The sequence below is a fragment of the Lepidochelys olivacea genome, assembly GCF_965140295.1.
Source record: "Lepidochelys olivacea isolate rLepOli2 genome assembly, chromosome: 6".
Classification (NCBI taxonomy): domain Eukaryota; kingdom Metazoa; phylum Chordata; order Testudines; family Cheloniidae; genus Lepidochelys; species Lepidochelys olivacea.
Genome location: NC_140416.1, coordinates 11,479,981 through 11,499,345, shown reverse-complemented (window position 1 = coordinate 11,499,345; position 19,365 = coordinate 11,479,981). Strand labels below are relative to the sequence as shown.

Genomic DNA, 19,365 nt, shown 5'->3' with positions numbered 1-19,365 from the left:
TGGTATTGGTACTGTAAATGGGGATCTAGGGTTTGGGACTCTGGACTCCTGGATTCTTGACCTTGCTTGTGATCTGATTTTCAGAGGCGCTGAGTCCTCAGAACCAGAACCAGCATTTAATGGTCAGACGTATAGGAGGCTGCCAAGGACACTAGGCCAGCTACACCCACCCCCAGCCAAGGCTGCTGCCAGTGCTTCTAAAGTATGCCTCCAGCCCAGCCTGCAGCTTCCTGCCCTGCAGCAGTGGCTGGGACTGAAAGCAACTGCTCGGCCATGGCTTCTCTCTGGCTATCCCCTCCCCAGGTAGGGGAGATTTCAGGGGTTTCTGACCCTTTAAGGGCACACCTGTTTGGAAGTTGTGGATCTCTGCCTCTCAGCCAGGACAGCATTCAGGGCTGTAGTGCTTTAAAAGCACCACCTTCCAGCACTGACCGTAGGCAGCACCATTGACCTCAGCAGGTCAGTCCCATGCCCTGTGAAGTGTAAGGAATACTGCCCCCACCCCAGGAGGTCAGATCAGTGCCTGTGGGATGCTTTGAGATCCACTCTTCAAAAGGGACAGAGGCAAAGTTTTGCGTGCTTTCCAACAGACCGTGGTTCAGGCTGTACGTCAGTCCTTGCTATCCAAGAGGATCTGAAAGTCATGGTGCTTAGGGGTGGGTGGAAACTGCGCCATTCGGGTAGGCCTAAGTTAAGGTTAAAATAATCAGAAGTAGGAAGGTCAGAGGTTTAGAATGAAACCCTAAATGCTCGAGTCTGGAAATAACGCAAACTGTCCCCTTCGCCTTCCGTTACCCTCCCCTGGCCACCTACCCACTGTTAGCTGTCTTCTCTGTTGAGTGCTCGCATTACAGTAGTACAGACTTCTGTTGATGGTCTAGCCCTCTGTATCAAGGGATGGTGGCCTGTATGTCCATGATGAATGTAGGGAAAGTTGGCGGTGGCTTGGATCTGGATTGTTGGGGCACCTTGGGTCTTTTTAGGAGGGTGACTGGGACAGAGCTCTTTGTGGTGGATGAGGACAGGATATTGGATAGATCATGTGTAGGGTAATGGGGGTAATGTTTCATACTGCCAGCATGGGGGTTGGCAGTGTAGTGGCTGTTTTCTGTAGCGTGGGATGGTCTGTGGTCCATAGTTGAGAAGTAGATAGTGGTTGGGGACACTGTTAAGGTTGGTGACTGTACTTTATAGAATTCCCAGAACAGCTGGGTTTTGTTTCTTTGAACTAAAATTGTGCTATTCAAACCTTTTAAACATATCTCCATGTTCTTTGGCTTTCAAGTGCTTAATGATTTCATTGCCAGTGGTCAGCTGCATGGTTCCTTTACAAACTTACTGGGTTGTTTTTGTTTTTTTTTTGGTTGGGAAATTAAGTTTTTGGCAACGGCTTTTTATAATGTATGGAACTTTCTGTAGATGGAGTTGCAGCTGATGGGAGCAGAGCCCCCCCCCCCCCCCCAGGCTGTGACTGCTGTGGAGTTCATAGGCGCAGCCTGCGCCATTCGAAACTGCATACAGGTTCCTACATCTCTGCCATGCCTGGTCCTAGTCAAAATCCTCCTCTCCTGACTGCTGCTCAGGGCCTTTGGCAAGGGCTGGAACCCTGCTGTTACAATGGGTGCAAGAGACCTCATCAAATTTAGAAGGGCCATGCAAAATACCAGGTAACCTAAAAACCCTTTTGAGGCTCCCCGAAACTCTTCTCCCTCAAGAACGTCTCTTCTGATCCCTCCCTGAGGCAGCTCTCTGGCAAAAGCAGCTAACATGAGCTGTGGGGTGGACTGGAGGAGTGTTGGTGGAGCTGGAGGTAGCTCTCAAGCGAGGTATGGCAGCAGGTTAGTTGTAGACTTCCCTATGGAGAGGACCACGCAGAGGTGAGATCTGCAGAACAATCTCCCAGGGGAAGTGGGGGAAACCCCAGCCCTGAAGACACCTAAAACTAGACTAGGGACAAATTCCTAGACGACGTCTTGTTGGGACCAATCCTGATGGACTAAGTGGGACCTGATTGGCCCCTTCCAAGTTGCATTTCTGGGGTGGTTCCTTGTAAAAGGAAGACGCTTGGCAAATACAGGCTTCTGGCAGTCCTGCACAAGGGGTTGGGACTTGGTGTCAGTTATGAACTGGTTCTTGGTTAGTTAAGCACCGTGTTGTGGTGTGCGTTTGTGTGGGGAGGGAGGGAGACCCAAGCTAGAGGGGAAGGAGAGAGTGGAGCACATCCAGTTAGGCTGGTGGTGATGGCCTGGGGATTACAGGTCAGGCTTGATGATCTGGTGGCCCCTTCTGGCCTTGAACTCTGACTCAATGACTCTATTGGTGGGGGTGGTCCCCTTCCCCATGCTGAAGGAGCTGTGGCCCTCAGCAGGATTTGGGGGAGGAAGATGCAAGGAGGGAAGTATATGCTATGACAGGAGTCAGGTCCCCTGCCTAGCTGTGATTTTGCACCTACATTGACCAGCTACATATGAAGTCCACTGAGAGCCCCCTAGAGTGATAGGTAGAAACTGAATGTGAATCCTCTGCCACCCTGCTGAGAAAAAGTGGCACCCAGTAGCGTGCTGGGCTGGGTCCCATGGTACAATACCTTCTTTGAGTTTGGACTAATAACTGAGGTCCTGCGAAGCTGAGGGACATTCAGGTCACATGTGAAATGGGTCCCACCAGGGATGACAAGGGCTGGCTGGTGGCTCCTGCAGAGAAACAGCCTGCCTGCCTCCTAGAGGCATCCTGCTGGCAGCGATTAAGAAAGCAGCCCTGTATGGTCCCAATCTTGCAAGCTGCTGCCCTTTCAGGCTACTCTTTTCCAGGTATGGCTCAAATGCCAGCAACCATCAGACTGTATCCACTAACCCCTGCACCCTTCAGCCCAGGTGTGGTAGCACGGAGCTTTAGGCCATAGTCAGGAGTCTGTACTCACACTGCTCAGTCTGCTGCCTTTCACCCTGGTGAGTAAAGTCCTGCCTACTAGCGCAGGCCAGAGTGGCTGGGGCAGCCCTGAACTGACTCTGGTCATTCTGGTTTCAGAGTAGCAGCCATGTGGACTAGATGACCTTCTGGGGTCCCTTCCAACCCTGATATTCTATGATTCTATGTTAGTCTGTATCCACAAAAAGAAAAGGAGTACTTGTGGCACCTTAGAGACTAAGAAATTTATTTGAGCATAAGCTTTTGTGAGCTACAGCTCACTTCATTCTGGGGATTGCAGGGGGCTGAGCAGCTGCAGCTGGTACCTTAAGGCCCTCATAAAGTCTTGCAAGGCTCAATCTTGTCCTCTTCCAGCACTTCTGTGGGGCCATGAGATGCTGCAGCTCTGATGTCAGCTATTGGCCCCCCAGCTTTCCATCCCCCCAGTAATCGTGGTTGTCACAGAGATGCTCTGGAGCCTGCAGGAAGAGGAGAGCTGGGTGAGACGCTCTCCTTGGGGTGGCATGTGCACTCTCATTCTCAATGGCTTCACTGCCTCCTGTTCCGTCCTGCTGGGGCAGGGTGTCCTTACCTGCCACCAACTTGGCTTGGCAGTGCTTGGGGTTGGAGTCGAAGACTGCAGCTGGAGGGCCGGGGAGGGGATGAGGTTCTGCTCCTATTGCAGGGTGGGGGTTGGGCTGTGGTCCCTGTGAGGGCTGGGCCAAAGCCCTTACCAGCAAGTGTAACATCCCCAAAGGTTGTAGGGATGGAGCACTGGTAGGGCCCCTCCATTGTGGATGCTGCTCCCTTAGTGACATGTCCAAGTTGGGGGTGGAGCCATGGGAGCCTGGGGGGAGGCTCATAATGTGGGGGTGGAGCCATGGTGTGGGTGGGGCTGTGGAGTGGGTGGGGCCTGTGCAATGACTGCCCAGTTGCCTGGTGTCCATTGTTGTGGGCGTGTCTGAGCACAATCAGCAGCATAAAGTGGCCCAGGTGGGAGGAGTGGGAGAGATCAGAGCCCCATGGCTGACTCCACTCTACCCCCCTCACTGCCCTGTGGCCTTATCAATGCTGCCAACCGGTACCTGAGCGCCGAACCCTTCCGCTTCCAGGTGGTGGCCACAGGCTCGGTGCTGCGGCTCCGCCAGGTCTGGGTGCTGCGCTTCATGCCCTCACAGGGAGCCGGGGCTGCCTGGCAGGCCCAGGAGAGCGGGCAGAGGGTGCATCTGCTCAGCTCCCTGCAGCGCTTCCTGGCAGCCGATCCCAACGGCAAAGTCACCTGTGACCAGGAGAGCCCGGGCCCGGGTGCCCTCTTCCTGCTGCGGCAGTACCCAGATGGCAAGGTGTGCAAACTCCACACACACACCCGAACTCCCCATTGCCCCCCACCCCAGGCACCAGCTCCATTGAGCCTGGGCCTCCCTCCTACTGCAGCAGCACCTGGAGGGCAAGGTGTGAGCCCCCAACTGCTCCCGCACCTTGCAGCCCATCTCAAGGTAGAGCCTGCAGCTCCCTGCCCTCCCTATGGGCAATCCCCCAGCACACCACCTCGGGGGACCTGACAGCTGTGGGAGGAGCAAAGCTGGGTGGGGCTCAGCTGGCAAATATCATCCAAGCCAAGGGCCTCCCCGTGGCTCAGTGGGGGTCCTTGCACTGAGCCAGGACATGAGGGAGTGCAGATGAGCTTGGGTGCCATGTCAAGTCAGAATTCGCTCTCCCACCAAGCAATCTCTGTGCTCTGGCCAAGGCCTTAGGGGCACCACACTATATTGGAGAGTGGCCATGGCCTCAGCCCACCAGTAGTGGGTCTCTACAACACAGGAGGGGTGGGGTCATCCCAGTCCCCCCACCATTAGTGAGTTGGGAAGGAAGTTTGTCCTGTGCCTGCTCAGATCCTCTACCCTGCAGCCACCAGGGGGCCACACATCCCCCAAGAAATCCCCCCTTTCCGGGGGCAGAGTTGCTATGTCCCTATAGTGCAAATCCCTGGTTGGAGGTGACTGGGTGCTCCCTGGGGGCCGGTCGGCTCGGGGCCTGCTCTTAGGGTGCTGGTCCCACTGTAAGCTTCGGGGAGGGGGAGGAACTTTTTGCCTCCAGGCCAGTGGCTGGAGTCTGGCTGGGGTTGGTAGTGACCAAAAGCCTTCCCCCGGGCTGGCTGCTGAGGGGTCTGGGGCAGATAAGGGGTACACATCTCAACCTGGTGGCCCAGTGGGGCAGGCGCCCATGGCTCAGATGCCGTGGCTGGGAGCCTCGGAACAAGCCACGAGGCTGGCGGGGGGTGGAGCTCCTGAGCTGGGACTGACTGAGTCGCTTTGGATGTGGGCTGAAGCAGAGCCAGGGACAATGATGGCTCAGGGATCCTGGGGTCAAGAGGGTCCTGCCCATGGGTCGGGCGGAGCCAGGGGCTGAAGAGCAGGCAGACGACAAGCCGTCAAAGCTCACGTGTCAGCACCGACAGAGGGACCCAGCTGGGGACGCTGCTGTGCTCTACGGCCCAGACATCCTCTCCTCAGACATAGGGGCCCTGCGGATTTCCCACCTTCACTTTACCAAGGAAATGGGGGATCCCACAGCTCCCTGGTCCCACTGCAGCCCAGGTGGGAGAGGTCTACGTACCCCTCTCCTGGGCCCTCTTCCAGCTGGCCCGGCCCCTCTGGCTCCTGAGCGTGGCTCATGTGGCAATGCTGGCTTCTCTCCTCCATGTGCCGACACACCCAGGTTTTCCTCTGGCTCCTGCCAGGCTCCCACATGCACACCGGGGCCCTGGATTGCTGTGCTGGGGGCTGCACAGGAGGAGCCAGCTCTGCCCCCTGAGGCATGCTGGCACCGGCCCCTCCTTGCTTGGGCGTGTGCCCTGCCCACAGGGAAGAGCCGCCTGTGCCCGCCCCCACCCTGGCACTGACTGGCTGCCCCTCCCGGCAGGTGTCCCTGCAGTGCGAGCTCTCCCAGCGCTACCTGGGTGGGGCCGAGGCCAACGTCACCTGCTTTGCCCAGACGGTGAGTGAGGGCGAGAAGTGGAGCCTGCACCTGGCCCAGCACCCCAACGGGCACATGCTGAACCTCGGCAAGCAGCGCTACATGCGCTGTGACCAGCAGACCGGGCACATGCGCTGCGACCGCGATCTGCCCTGGGGGCCCGAGGCCGTCATCACCCTCCACTTCGACCTCAAAGGTGGGCAGCCCCTCCTTGCTGCCTCAGGGGCGCTCTGCCCTGCTGGGGTGGGGGAGCTGAGGGGAGGTACTGGAGAGTAAAGGGGATAGGGAGCAGGTGGGGGGGGGGAGGTGTTGGGTGTGGGGTGGGTGCCATGTGGGAGCAGATCACAGAGGAGGGGGAAGATGTGAGCAGGGGAGTGGGGCATTGGGCACTGGGGTGGGTGGGTAAGGATCTGAGGGTGCAAGGAAGGATGTGGGAAGCCAGGGTACTGGGGTGGGATGGGGAATGTAGGTGTGGATGAGGTGGGGTGCATGCTGGCCTGTTGCATGTGCCCCACAGCATCACTGGGATTGCCAGTGGCTCAGATACCATACAGCTGGGAGAGCTGTTAGCCCAGCGGCACTGGGCCGTGGTGCCCCAGTGCCAGGGTGACTCTTTCTCTAATGTTGCCTTCCTGCCCTGTCTCTAGAGAGGAAGTATGGGCTGTGGAGCGGGGCTGGGAGCCTGCTGGCTGCCGACGGCTCACTACAGGCCGAGCTGTCCCCTCAAACACTTTACTCCCTGGAGCTGCGGGGTGGCCTGCTGGCCCTGCGGGACGCAGATGGCAGGTACCTGACCGGGAGGGAGAACACCGTCAAGACCTTCAAGACGGACAAGCCAGGGTGCGACGAGTTCTTTGCTCTGGAGCCCAGCGCTGCACAGGTCTCGCTGCGCACCTTCACCGGGGGCCACTTTGTCTGCTGCAGGCCGGGTGAGTGGGGCAGGATGGGGAACCCAGTGCTGCACCCAGATGGCACCACCTGCCCTGCTGCTATTGCCACTCCAGACCCGCCCCCCCTCTGGGCTGCTCTCCGGACGGGCAGCACATGCTGCAGCAGGAGAGGACCTGGCAGCCAGGCTCCATGTACTCTGGGGCATGCGGCACATAGAAAGCCTAGTAGTTGCAGCACTGGACTGGGACTAGATCTGGGTTCATTTCCTGGCTCCCTGTGGGACCTAGCTCAAGTCACTGCGTCTCTCTAGGCCTTTGTTCCCTATTTGCAAAATGGAGATAATGTTCTGTCCTTTGTCCTCCGTTTGTGTAGTGAAACAGTCAGATCTGCAGGGCAGGGACTGTCACTGTGTCTGTACAGCCCCTAGCACAATGGGGTCTGATCTTGGTTCAGGCCCCTATTGTTATCTGTTGTCAAGGTTCGTTCCCCACTCTGAACTCCAGCGTACAGATGTGGGGACCTGCATGAAAAAACCCCTAAGCTTATTTTTACCAGCTTAGATTAAAACTTCCCCAAGGTACAAACTATTTTGCCTTTTGTCCCTGGACCTTATTGCTGCCACCACCAAGCGTCTAACAAAAATAACAGGGAAAGTGCCCACTTGGAAACGTCTTTCCCCCAAAATCCCCCCAAGCCCTACACCCCCTTTCCTGGGGAAAGCTTGATAAAAATCCTCACCAATTTGCGTAGGTGAACACAGACCCAAACCCTTGGATCTTAAGAACAATGAAAAATCAATCAGGTTCTTAAAAGAAGAATTTTAATTAAAGAAAAAGTAAAAGAATCACCTCTGTAAAATCAGGATGGTAAATACCTTACAGGATAATCAGATTCAAAACATAGAGAATCCCTCTAGGCTAAACCTTAAGTTACAAAAAGACACAAAAACAGGAATATACATTCCATTCAGCACAGCTTATTTTATCAGCCATTTAAACAAAACAGAATCTAACGCATATCTAACTAGATTGCTTATTGTCCCTTTACAGGAGTTCTGACCTGCATTCCTGCTCTGGTCCCAGCAAAAGACAACACAGACAGAGAGAACACTTTGTTCTCCCCCCCCCAGCTTTGAAAGTATCTTGTCTCCTCATTAGTCATTTTGGTCAGGTGCCAGCGAGGTTATCTTAGCTTCTTAACCCTTTACAGGTGAAAGGGTTTTTCCTCTGGCCAGGAGGGATTTAAAGGTGTTTACCCTTCCCTTTATATTTATGAAATTGGTTCAGGCCCCTATTGTTATCTGTATTACACTACGGAGTGATCTGAATTCTGCAGCTAAATCCGGTGGTCTCTGACAAAGATGCAAGTCATTTGCAATATTGTACCCAGTGAATACAGAAATCTGCATTGTGTTGTTTCTTTTGTGTAAAGCATTGTACACCGGGCTGCCCCCACATGTTGAACACGGGCCCATGGGGTTTGGCATTAACAGATAGTCAGTAAGTTTTGTGGTTAACAGTCCGTCTAGCTGTCGGATATGCTGGCACCTCCTTTCCTAGCTGTTGTTTCAGGCTGTCTGCCTGTAGCCTCAGGCAGGTGTCCCTTTGTTAATTACCCTCCATTCATATTTTAAAGGGGGCTCTGCATTATGTGGGCAGCCACAGCATGCCAGTTAGCCCTTGGGATCTCTTCACAGAGCCAACATATCCCCATGTGCTGTGGTGGATGGAAGTTGCCGTGACTGGAGTAGGTCCGGCTGCAGCCAGCAGAGGGCAGCAGCGATACACATACTAGCCCTTCTGGGCCATGGGGGAGGGCGTTATTGACTCTCCGGGCTGGCACCATGCTGCCCGTCCTGTTACCATGCATCTCTTGCTGCCCACAGGGGCTGACATCTATGCCAACGCCATGTCCGTTGGCAACACGGAGATTTTCCAGCTGCTGCTGAATGATGTCACCAAGCAGGCCTGCTTTCGCAGCTCCTCCGGCACCTACCTCGCCGTGGTGAGTGTGGCCGGAGCCAGGGGATTGGCACAGATCCCCCAATGAGGGGAGATCGACAGAACCACCGACTTTGTCCTGCAGCGCGTTGCCTGCCACGGTGCAGCTCTGCGATCCACCAGCAGGGGTGAACACATCCCTGGGACTGAGGGATGTAGGCAACTGCCAGCACAGGGCAGGCTGGCCCTGGCTCTCCCCTGCCCTGCTATCCAATCCCAGCTGCTAGAGTGTGCCCCATTCCAGGAGTGGCCAATTGAGAGGGTGCCAGCAGGTTAGGGGTTAAACCCCCTTCCTTAGGGGTCTGGGCAGGAGGGCTTTGAATCTTGGTCCCTCTGTCCCTCCTCTGCCCAGCCCTGTGCCTAGCTGGTGCCCTCCTTAGCCCTGCCCCAGAGCTATGTTTGCCCCTCTCCTAGCGGGGCGTCAGGTGGTGACAGGGGAATATGGCTCCAGGGTAGGGTGACAGACAGCAAATATGAAAAATCGGGACGGGGGTGGGGGGTAATAGGAGCCTATATAAGAAAAAGACCCAAAAATCAGGTCATCTGGTCACCCTACTCCAAGGACTGGGCCTGTGGCCAGACTCCCGCTGGGAGCTGGAGCAGCTCCTGATCCCCCCAAAGGGGGAGCGTGAGAGCTGAGCACCCGCCCTGCCCCGTAATGCTGCCTCCTTGCAGGGCCCCAATGACTCTGTGGTGAGCACCAGCACCCACGACAAGGGGGTCTGGTTCTCACTCCAGTACCGGGAGCAGAGGGTGACGCTGCGAATGGCTGACGGCAGACAAGTGGCCACCAGGCCCAACGGGCAGCTGCTGCTGGTGCCCGAGGCAGCAGGTAGGGGCAGGGTGCAGCCGATACCCCTAATCAGGGAGGGGGGTTGGCAATGCGATAGAGGCCCTTTCTCCTCACTGCCCCACGCTTCCCATCCAGCCCTGCGGCGGTGCTGATAAATCCCTCCCATGCAGTGGCTGTTCTGGGACTCACGTGACATGAGGCCAGGGTATCTCAGTGCCAGTGATCTGGGGAGGTGGAAACTGGGCTAACTGCCCCCCTTGGCTGCAGCCAGGGTTCGCCCTGGCCTTGGAGCAGGGTCCTGGAGCAGGGTCCAGGAGCAGGGTCCAAGCCTGCCCTGCAAGGAGAGTGTCCATTTCCAGGGCTTGCTCTTCAGCAGCAATGGTGATTTTGGGTGCACAGAAGCTTTGGTTTCTCCACTCGATCCCTGCCCTGGAGGGGTGGGACGGAAGGAGGGTCCAGGGCCCTACTCTGAAGCGTCACCTACCCCCATTCCCCCTATCCCCCCCATATACCAAAGGGATGGTTCTCAGCAGCAGCCCCTCTTGACCTGACTTGACTGAGCTTTGGCCCTTTCTGCCCCCGCACAGCACCTCTGCAGGGCCGGTAGCCTCCATCCCGAGCCCCATGTGGGGCCAGCTGGAGCTAACGCTGCCTGCTGGGATCTGTGCCCTCAGGCAAGAAGGAGGAGTTCCTGCTGCTTCTGGTGAACCGGCCCCTGCTGATCCTGCAGAGCGAGGCTGGCTTCGTGGGGCTGTTCCCCGGGACGCAGCGCCTGGACGGGAACCGGCCAGCCTACGACGCCAGCACCCTGGCGCTCAGCGAGGACGGCTTCTGCCACTTCAGAGTCGGTGCGGCATGGGGTTCCTGCCAGGGGCTTGGGCGTGGAGACGCCAGGAGGCTGGGGATACAATGGGCTGGGGAGTACTAGGCATGGGGGGGGTACCAGGGTATCCATGCCAGGGGCTGGACTGTGGGGGTACAGGGTGATGAGGCTGTGCAGGCACTGGGGTATCCCTGGGGATGGGGGTGCTAGGGGATCCCCACTGGAGGTGGGAGAAGGGGCCCCTGGCCACGTCTTAGGAAGTGGGGTTGCCCAGGGTACCCCTGCCCAGGCTGGAAATGCCCTCCTCTGTCACTGGGGACACAGTCAATGAATTGCTGAAGGCCCCCAGCTCCTCCCCTTCCCATCTGGTGCAGTAGCCAGCACTCCAAAGGAAAGGGGGAAGCGCCTCCTGCCTCTCCCATAATCCTTCGAGGAGCAGAGTCCACGCTGGCCCCAGCTAGTGTCCGCTCTGCAGCAAGGTTCTGGTGTGCATCTCCTGGAGTGATTCCACACGTAACATCCTGCGGAAGCCTCCCTAGGTTAACATGAACCCAAGTGTGCCTTTCACGGTGGCTGCCCCCTCCGCCATGATCCTCATGTCACCTGGCCCTAACTGCCCCCTTTGGCCTGCAGCCAACAAGTACTGGAGCCTGGACAAGGACGGGCTGGTCATGGCGAGTGAAGACCACCCCAGCAACTTCTCCCTCCAGTTCGTCTCCTCCAGCTGCCTCGTGCTCAAGGCTCCCAACAAGAAGTACCTGGTGGTGGAGGCAGGGGGCCGCCTGTGGGCAGGGGCCTCAGACGCAGCCTCTGCCACACCCTTCCGCTACTGAGGGTTGCTAGCCCCTGAAATAAACTTCTCTTCCACTGTCTCAGCCGTTGCCAGCCTATTGCTGGGACCCCTCCCCTCTTGCTGCCACCCAGTCATTGCCCATCTCTCCTCACTATCAGTATCCCTCCTGCTAACCGGAGAGTGGGTCTGGGCTGGGGCAAACAGTGCACGCTGGCATGGGCCTGGCCTGCCACCTGGAGCCGGCTGCTGGGAGGAGATGTGGCCCATGGGGAGGGAGGCGAGTTAATGGGGCTTCTCCAAGCCAGAGCAGTGCTATGTGGAGCAGAGAGCATTCATGTGCTCTGAAGTGGGAGCAGGTGGCTGTTGCTGCCCTCTAGTGGACCAGGGAGGGAGGTGCCTTCTTGCTGCCCCCTGGGGGAAGCCCTACTCTAATGAAAAGGCTCCAGGCAGCAGCAGTAGCAGAAAAATAAATATTTATTGGAAAATAGTATTGATTCGGAGGGTGCGAGAGGAGGGGAAAAAGTGCCACGAGTCACTGCTACAGCAAACAACACTGAATCTGGGGGAATGGGCGCAAACACCTCCCCATCAGTCACTGCACACATGCGATAGACAGGAGCTTATTAATACTTACGGAGGGCCCTGGGCGTCTGCCCCTCCGCCCCCATGCTGAAATGGGAGGACACAGCAGGTGCAGGCATGATCCCTGGGGGTGTGGTCTGGGCCAGGGGCCACCTGGCCTTGTGTGCGTGGGCTCGAACAAACTCTAAGCCCTGGCTGTAGGGGCCAGAATGGGATCCATGACAGCTCCCAGCAGCCTCTTCCCCCCCTTTCCCCCCCAATGCCTGGCAGGTGGGGGAGGGCGGTGCCTGCAGCGGGTGAGTGATGCCTGGGCACATGGAATGGCTGCTTCATGAGGCGCCAGGTCCAGGATGCGAGTTACAGTCTCTCTCCAAGTCACTGGGCACACCAGCGGTGGCTTCCTGCCCAGGAGGGGCTGATGTGGAATGTGGCTGTGGCTGGGTCTAGCTCTGCTCCAAGGGGCTGGGACGCTGCCATCAGACCAGCTGTGGAGGGAGGGAATGCGTGGCCTCGGTCCCAGGCACTGGGGCAATGCGTAGCCTTGTCTGGCCCAGAACAACCTGGATGGAGCCTTAGTACGAATCCACCCTAGAGGGAGATAAACAGGAGAGAGCCTGGCCGTCAATAGCAGCCTCTCCAACCCCACCCTGCACAGGGCTCTGGCTGGGGGGAGCTTCCCTCACATCCCTGGGCAACCCTGTCACCCCAACTGCTTCCCCACCCTCCCATGAATCTGTCCTCGTAGTGGGGAGAGGCAGCCAATCAGAGGAGAGGAGTGCAGATGAGGAAACCGAGGCAGGGCAGTCAGGAATGGCACCCAAGAGTCCTGATCCCCAGGCATGTGCATGAGCCGCTTGCCCAGCCTTTCCTGTTTGTATCATCAGCGTTTTCTCTCCCCACTTTCCCTCCCTCACCCTGTCTCCACCACAGCCTCCCTCTTTGCCCATTACCTAGTTATTCCCTCATTTCCACTAGCCCAGAAGGTCCAGTCTCCCCCTGTCCCAGTGCTTTTTCACCCCTTGGATCCTGTCTCCCTCCCCATCCCAGCTCCTCCCCTGCCCCGTGTTACCCCTCCAGACCCTGCCCACACCTGCTCAGTCTCCCACTGCCTCCCAGTGCTGCTGCTTCTCAGGGCAGGAAGTGGCGGGGGTTGGGTACCTGGAAAAGGAGGCCAGGGTGAGGATGCCCAGGAGCAGCTCGACAGCGTAGAAGAGCAGCAGGATGGCATTGAGAATGGCCTCCAGCCGCAGGGCGTAGGTCTGCAGCAGCAGGTAATAGGCCGCCATCACTGCCGCTGGGAATGTCAAGGCCAGGCTGATGGAGAGCGGCACCTTCCGCTGGCACAGGTTCCCCTTGGAGCCTGCCACGTGGCACAGTTAGTAAGGCAACTGATCCCTACCCTGCAGCCAGTCACGCATGCAGCTTCCTGGAGGGGCACGACTGTGGGGACAGATTGCTGGGGGATTGGGATATGGAGCCTATCCCCTCTAGGACACAGGCTCCAATCCAGCCCAAGGGCAGGGAATGGGACATGGAGCCTTTCCTCTCTAGGGCTCTGGCTCCAATCTGGCCCCGGTCCAGGGACCTGGATGGCTCAGGCAAAGAGCTCTTCAGCTCAAGGCACTGATCCATCTCCAAGCTGAGTGAGCAAAAGTCAGTCATGTGCTGGCTGCTTGGCGGCCCAGTGAAATCAGGCACCAGTCCAGCCCTCTCAGAGGTGTTTGCCTGCAAGGGGCTGCTTGCCCTGTTGTTCATCTTAGGCACTCACCAAAAAATATCCGAGTGACTTCAATGCCGAGGTAGAGGAAGAGCATGACAAGATCCAGGGCCAGGTTGGCAGAGGGGTATGGTAATAGCAGCCCTGTGAACACAAGCCCTGTTTCAGGAGGAGTGCAAGGCCCCCAAACCCTCTTTCTGGCATGTCACTGTCCCTCACCCAGGACAGGCTCCTAAGGAAGAGGAGATGGCCGTGAACAGCTAGTGGTTCTCAGCCTGAAGGCCTTCCTCTAGGGACGGCAAGTCTGGTGGAGAGCCCTAGAGAGGTGCCAGCAGGACCACAGAAATGCAGTGCAGAGAGAGGCTCATCTAACAGGTCCTGGCCTTTGCTCAGCATCAGAGCCAAATGCTAATGGCTTCCTCTTACTCCTCCTCCCACCAGACGCAGCCCTGCAACGGGCTGGGAGTGGCTGAAACGCATGCATGGGCTGAGAGGCATGAGGGTCTTCGGCAGAATAAGTCAGCTGGCACTCCACTGGACTTGTCCTGCCTGCCTTGCCCTCAGTCAAGTGGCACTTGATGGCACAGCACAGCGGGCAGCCCTAGTGATCTGAAATGGAGGCTGGAATGGCAGCGGAGGGAACTCACCTTTATAGATGAATATGAAGATCTCCAGGAGGAAGTAAGTGGCATAATACCATCCATTGAGGAAGAGCAGGATTTCCAGGGGTGTAGAGGAGAGCTGGCGGCCTAGGGGATGGGCAGATGAACAGCATGAATGGGCGAGGTGCTGCTCCCCATGCAGGCCTGCCGCCCTCATTCTTCCCCACAAAGGGGGCAGAGGAAGCCAGAAGGGCCTGAGCTGCATTAACCCCTAACTCCCCATGGGAGCCCCGTCCTCATAGGATGAGGGATTGTCTGTCTCTCTGAGATAGGATGAACACAAGGGACTGACTCAGAGGATAGGTGGTCAAGGTACTGGCCTGGATCCCTTCCCAGCTCTGCAACAGGCTCCTTGCATGACCCTGGTCAAGCCACTAAACACAGACTTACAAAGAGATGTAGGCACCTAAAGATGTAGACAGGTGCCCACCTGCCTCTTTAGGCACCTCAAAATCTGATCCCGAGTCTCTCTGGGCCTCAGTTTCCCATCTGTAAAATGAGGATAAGAATCCTTCCTTTCTCCCAGCTTTTGTCTAGTTTGTTTCACGGGGACAGGGGCTGGTTCTCGCAATGCATTAGTGCAGCACAATGGAGCCCTGGTCTCAGCTGGGGCTGCTGGGTGCTATTGTGATTTCATAGCGTCTAAGGCCAGAAAGGATCACTGAGTCTGACCTCCTGTATAGCACAGGTTGCCAAGTTACCCCAGAGGCTGGGTGAGCTGCCACTTGGAGCTGACCTCACTTCTGGCATGAGTCCAGTAACGTGTTTGACTAAAGCATCTTCCATAGAGGTGATGTGAATCCCCCTTTTCCCTGGGTCATTTTTGCCCGTGGTCTGTCCCCTCACTGTTGGGAACATGGGCCTACTGTCTAATTTTAATTTGTCCAGCTTCAGCTTCCAGCCGTTGGTTCGTGGTCAGCTCTTCTCTGCTAGAAGCAGGCAGTGTGGGTCTCTAAGCCTCTCCACTTTCTGTCTGCAGGCAGGAGCTTTCCCCACTATATTTTGGTTTTTCTCCCTCTGCTTGGAGCCACTCTTGGCAGGAAGAGGATTTCTGAGAACAGGACAGTGGTATTTAAAAAGAAAACCTGGCAGGGCAGCAGGTCCAGCTAAGATCAAAGAGCTCCTGCACATGCCCAGCTGCACAGTAGGGTGCCACCTGCCCCACTTTACAGCTGGGTGTCAGGCAGCAAGGAGTGAAATTCAGCAGCAGGAGCTGGTTTTGCAGACTCTCCAAGCCGGCTGTTCCTAGTTGCTTGGTGCTTCAGGCCAAAGTGAAACACTGACTCCAACAGCAGTGATGTGACAGACAAGCTGTCAGCTGTGTGGGCTGGTCTTTCAGCAGCAGAACATGATGTTTTGGAAGTAACAAGCCAGAGACCCATGGCTGTTGTCTTCTGTTCTGACTGGGGTGAAATAAAGTTCCCAGGAATATGTCTGTAAAGGGTGGATTCTCTGTGACTTTAAGTATTTAAACCACAATTTGAGGACTTCAGTAACTCAGCCAGAGGTTAGGGGTCTATTTCAGGGGTGGGTGGGTGAGGTTCTGTGGCCTGCAATGTGCAGGGGGTCAGACTAGATCAGGGGTGGGGAAACTATGGGCCAGAGGCCATATGAGGCCCTTCAAATGTTTTAATCTGGCCCTCGAGCTTCCGCCAGGGAGCGGGGTGTGAAACTTGGCCCATCCTGGACTAGATGATCATGATGGTCCCTTCGGACCTTAAAGTCTATAAGATGACAGAACCCTGTAGTAAGCGGTGTTTTCAAGGTACCGATCGATGGTAATCAGGTTTGTGATGAGAATGGATCTTAGTGCCAAAGCTAACGCTGCCTGACTCTTGACTGTTTTCATCCCAGCCCCTGCTGGCTGTAGCTCTGTACTTTGCATTGAGGCTTCCAGGCCTGGGCTCTGAGGGCAAGCTGCTTTTCAGCACCCTTTGAGCCAGCTGGGGGCAGTGGATCTGGGTGGGGAGGTGCCCGGTGCTTTCCTGAGAGATAAAATCTGCTCATTTTGTTTTTAAGCCAGCTCCTGAAGGTCCAGGAGGGGGCGATTGGGCAGGGACACCCTCTCCATCACCACCTGGGGAGATAGGCTTGGAGGCAATCAGGGGGAAACAGGGCTGGGGGGGGAAGGCACAGTTCCGTCCATGGGGTGGGGGAAGGGGAGGCAGGTGGCCCCCCTGGGATGGAGTGGGGGAAGGGACGTGCCCCCCCCCCCGGTGGAGGGGAAGGTCAAGGACCCTTCCCGCGAGAACGGGGTCACGTGGCAGCCCCAAGGTGGTCAAGGAAGTGGGGGGTCACGTGGCACCCCATGTAGAAGGTGGGGCAGGGGGAAGTGCGCCCCCGAAGGTGGGGATAGGGAGGAGGTCACGTGTCTTTCCCGCAAGGATTAGGAGTCACGTGGCACAGCCCCCCCCCCGGAATTGCCCCCCAGGGATGCTGCCGCCCCGTGCTCGGTGAAGGCTCCTGGGGAGGGTGTCCCACACACTGGGCTGGAGGGGGGAGGAGGGAAATCCGGGATCCCCTCCCCCAGTCCCGCACTTACTTCTGGGCGCCATCTTCCATCTCCATGGAAACTGCCATCCAGCGCCATCGCTTCCGGGAACGCGGGAGGGGGAAGCGGAAGTGCGGGGCCAGAGCGGCTCGCGCCGCTCCATCCGGCTCAGCCCCGCGGCTCGATGGTGCGGGAGGACCCGCCGGGCCTGAGCAGCGAGGGCTACGTTGGGTGGCGGAGGCAGGTACCCCGGGCTGGGGCTCTGCGTAAAGCTCCAGCTCCCGGAGTCCCGACATCTCTGCTCCCCTTGCTCTCCAGCCAGCCCAGGGTCCCCCGAGCCGTGGGCGGCCCCCGGGGGGCCTGCAGGCTCAGACGCCCCCCCATTGATTATTGGCTTAACACCTGGGTTCGACGCCCGTCTCCTGTCTGCGCGGCTCGTTCCCTTTGCCCACCCGCAGCTGGCGACATTGCGATGCTCCCCCGGCTCTTGCCTCCAGGAGCTGGGGGTTTATGGCGAGACTTGGCAACGCTGCCAAGGGGCTGATGGTTAATATTGGGGGCCTCATAGTCCCCAAACGACCCCTGGCACCGCTTCCCAATGATGCCCTGCATCTGCCTTCAGCACCCTGACCCACAGACCATACAGGTGATTTGGAGATATCCCTCCCTCTGCATTAGTGTAGTCCCCATTGCTCACCAGTGACCCCCGCATTCCCTTCCCCTAAGCAGAATAGCTGGTTCACTGTCCGACCTCGTCCGCTCAGCAGTGCAGGCCTGCAGCCTGTCTGGAAAAAGGAAATACTGTGGTTCTGAATCATGGAATTTATTTCTGAGTAACTCCCGAGCTGTACTCCCTCAGCTCTGATCACCACCAGACACCATCCAGATCCCCTCCTCTGGAGCAGGCAGCTTGGAAATAAACCAATTCTGAAAACACAGCTTACTGGCAAGCTGAAGGGTTTCTCCATTCAGCTGAGAACATTAGGCTAGCAAGTGCTTCATGTTCTCGCCCCTCCAAGATTGGGGTGGCATGGGAAACAAGGGCTGTGTTATGTGGGTCTATATGTAACTCTGCCTGCCCTATGTTATGGCACTATTCCCCATACAAACTTCTACCCTGGTCTTTACCAAGACTCTGCACCCTGCCCAGCCCTCCAACACAGGCTGATGGAGGAATTCAGCAGTTGCCTATTCAGTCCATGCAGTAATGCCTACTGTGCGGTAGGAATGCAGACCCTACTGCTTCCAGCGCCAGTCAAGGTGACCAGATGTCCCCATTTTATAGGGACAGTCCTGATATTTGGGGCTTTTTCTTATATAGGCAACAATTACCCCCACCCCATCCTGATTTTTCACATTTGCCATCTGGTCACCCTAACCGGTATTGTCTTATTGTCTCCTGCCTACTGCTTAGATTGTCAGCTCTTTAGGGTGGCAGCCATCTCTGTTCTGTGTTTCTGAAGTGCCTAGCTCAGCAGGGCCGTGATCCATGACTGGGGAACGACTAAACACCACAGAAAGAAAAGGAGTACTTGTGGCACCTTAGAGACTAACCAATTTATTTGAGCATAAGCTTTCGTGAGCTACAGCTCACTTCATTGGATACATACTGTGGAAAGTGTAGAAGATCTTTTTATACACACAAAGCATGAAAAAATGGGTGTTTACCACTATAAAAGGTTTTCTCTCCCCCCACCCCACTCTCCTGCTGGTAATAGCTTATCTAAAGTGATCACTCTCCTTACAATGTGTATGATAATCAAGGTGGGCCATTGCCAGCACAAATCCAGGGTTTAACAAGAACGTCTGGGGGGGAGAGGGGTAGGAAAAAACAAGGGGAAATAGGTTACCTTGCATAATGACTTAGCCACTCCCGGTCTCTATTCAAGCCTAAGTTAATTGTATCCAATTTGCAAATGAATTCCAATTCAGCAGTCTCTCGCTGGAGTCTGGTTTTGAAGTTTTTTTGTTGTAATATCGCAACTTTCATGTCTGTAATCGCGTGACCAGAGAGATTGAAGTGTTCTCCGACAGGTTTATGAATGTTATAATTCTTGACATCTGGTTTGTGTCCATTTATTCTTTTACGTAGAGACTGTCCAGTTTGACCAATGTACATGGCAGAGGGGTCCATTGTCTACAGCCAAGCTCTGCAATACAACCGCATTTGCTCCAACCCCTCAGACAGAGACAAACACCTACAAGATCTCTATCAAGCATTCTTACAACTACAATACCCACCTGCGGAAGTGAAGAAACAGATTGATAGAGCCAGAAGAGTCCCCAGAAGTTACCTACTACAGGACAGGCCTAACAAAGAAAATAACAGAACGCCACTAGCCGTCACCTTCAGCCCCCAACTAAAACCCCTCCAACGCATTATTAAGGATCTACAACCTATCCTGAAGGATGACCCAACACTCTGACAAATCTTGGGAGACAGGCCAGTCCTTGCCTACAGACAGCCCCCCAACCTGAAGCAAATACTCACCAGTAACCACATACCACACAACAGAACCACTAACCCAGGAACCTGTCCTTGCAACAAAGCCCGTTGCCAACTGTGCCCACATATCTATTCAGGGGACACCATCATAGGGCCTAATCACATCAGCCACACTATCAGAGGCTCGTTCACCTGCACATCCACCAATGTGATATATGCCATCATGTGCCAGCAATGCCCCTCTGCCATGTACATTGGTCAGACTGGACAGCCTCTACGTAAAA

General features: G+C 56.3%; 3 protein-coding genes across 3 annotated transcripts in view; 1 reads left to right on the top strand and 2 right to left on the bottom strand.

The window, feature by feature from the left end:
- Positions 1–19,365, bottom strand: part of SAXO4 (stabilizer of axonemal microtubules 4) — a 167,859-nt gene that overhangs the window by 37,343 nt on the left and 111,151 nt on the right. The window lies entirely within an intron of this gene.
- Positions 3,924–11,494, top strand: LOC311521879 (fascin-like). Its single transcript, XM_084630557.1, has 7 exons — positions 3,924–4,250; positions 5,830–6,079; positions 6,531–6,812; positions 8,660–8,778; positions 9,450–9,606; positions 10,242–10,415; positions 11,024–11,494. Exons 1-7 carry the CDS (start codon positions 3,930–3,932, stop codon positions 11,221–11,223), a joined length of 1,503 nt encoding a protein of 500 aa, XP_084486683.1. The 5' UTR covers positions 3,924–3,929; the 3' UTR covers positions 11,224–11,494.
- TMEM216 (transmembrane protein 216) lies at positions 11,640–16,748 on the bottom strand. Its single transcript, XM_084632213.1, has 5 exons — positions 16,687–16,748; positions 14,130–14,231; positions 13,534–13,626; positions 12,924–13,125; positions 11,640–12,353 (listed from the first exon to the last, which is right to left on the bottom strand). The coding sequence occupies exons 1-5, from the start codon at positions 16,697–16,699 to the stop codon at positions 12,338–12,340; spliced, it is 426 nt and encodes a 141-aa protein (XP_084488339.1). The 5' UTR covers positions 16,700–16,748; the 3' UTR covers positions 11,640–12,337.

What these genes read in the sequence shown, in the direction of transcription:
- TMEM216 (XM_084632213.1), bottom strand. An exon ending in CTTCATATTCATCTATAAAG is followed by an intron (nt 13,627 to 14,129) that starts GTGAGTTCCCTC and finishes TTGTGTTCACAG; the next exon opens with GGCTGCTATTACCATACCCC. An exon ending in AGTCACTCGGATATTTTTTG is followed by an intron (nt 13,126 to 13,533) that starts GTGAGTGCCTAA and finishes GCCACGTGGCAG; the next exon opens with GCTCCAAGGGGAACCTGTGC.
- LOC311521879 (XM_084630557.1), top strand. Translation starts at nt 3,930, where the DNA reads ATGGCTGACTCCACTCTACCCCCCTCACTGCCCTGTGGCCTTATCAAT. An exon ending in CCTCCACTTCGACCTCAAAG is followed by an intron (nt 6,080 to 6,530) that starts GTGGGCAGCCCC and finishes CCCTGTCTCTAG; the next exon opens with AGAGGAAGTATGGGCTGTGG. An exon ending in CTTCTGCCACTTCAGAGTCG is followed by an intron (nt 10,416 to 11,023) that starts GTGCGGCATGGG and finishes TTTGGCCTGCAG; the next exon opens with CCAACAAGTACTGGAGCCTG.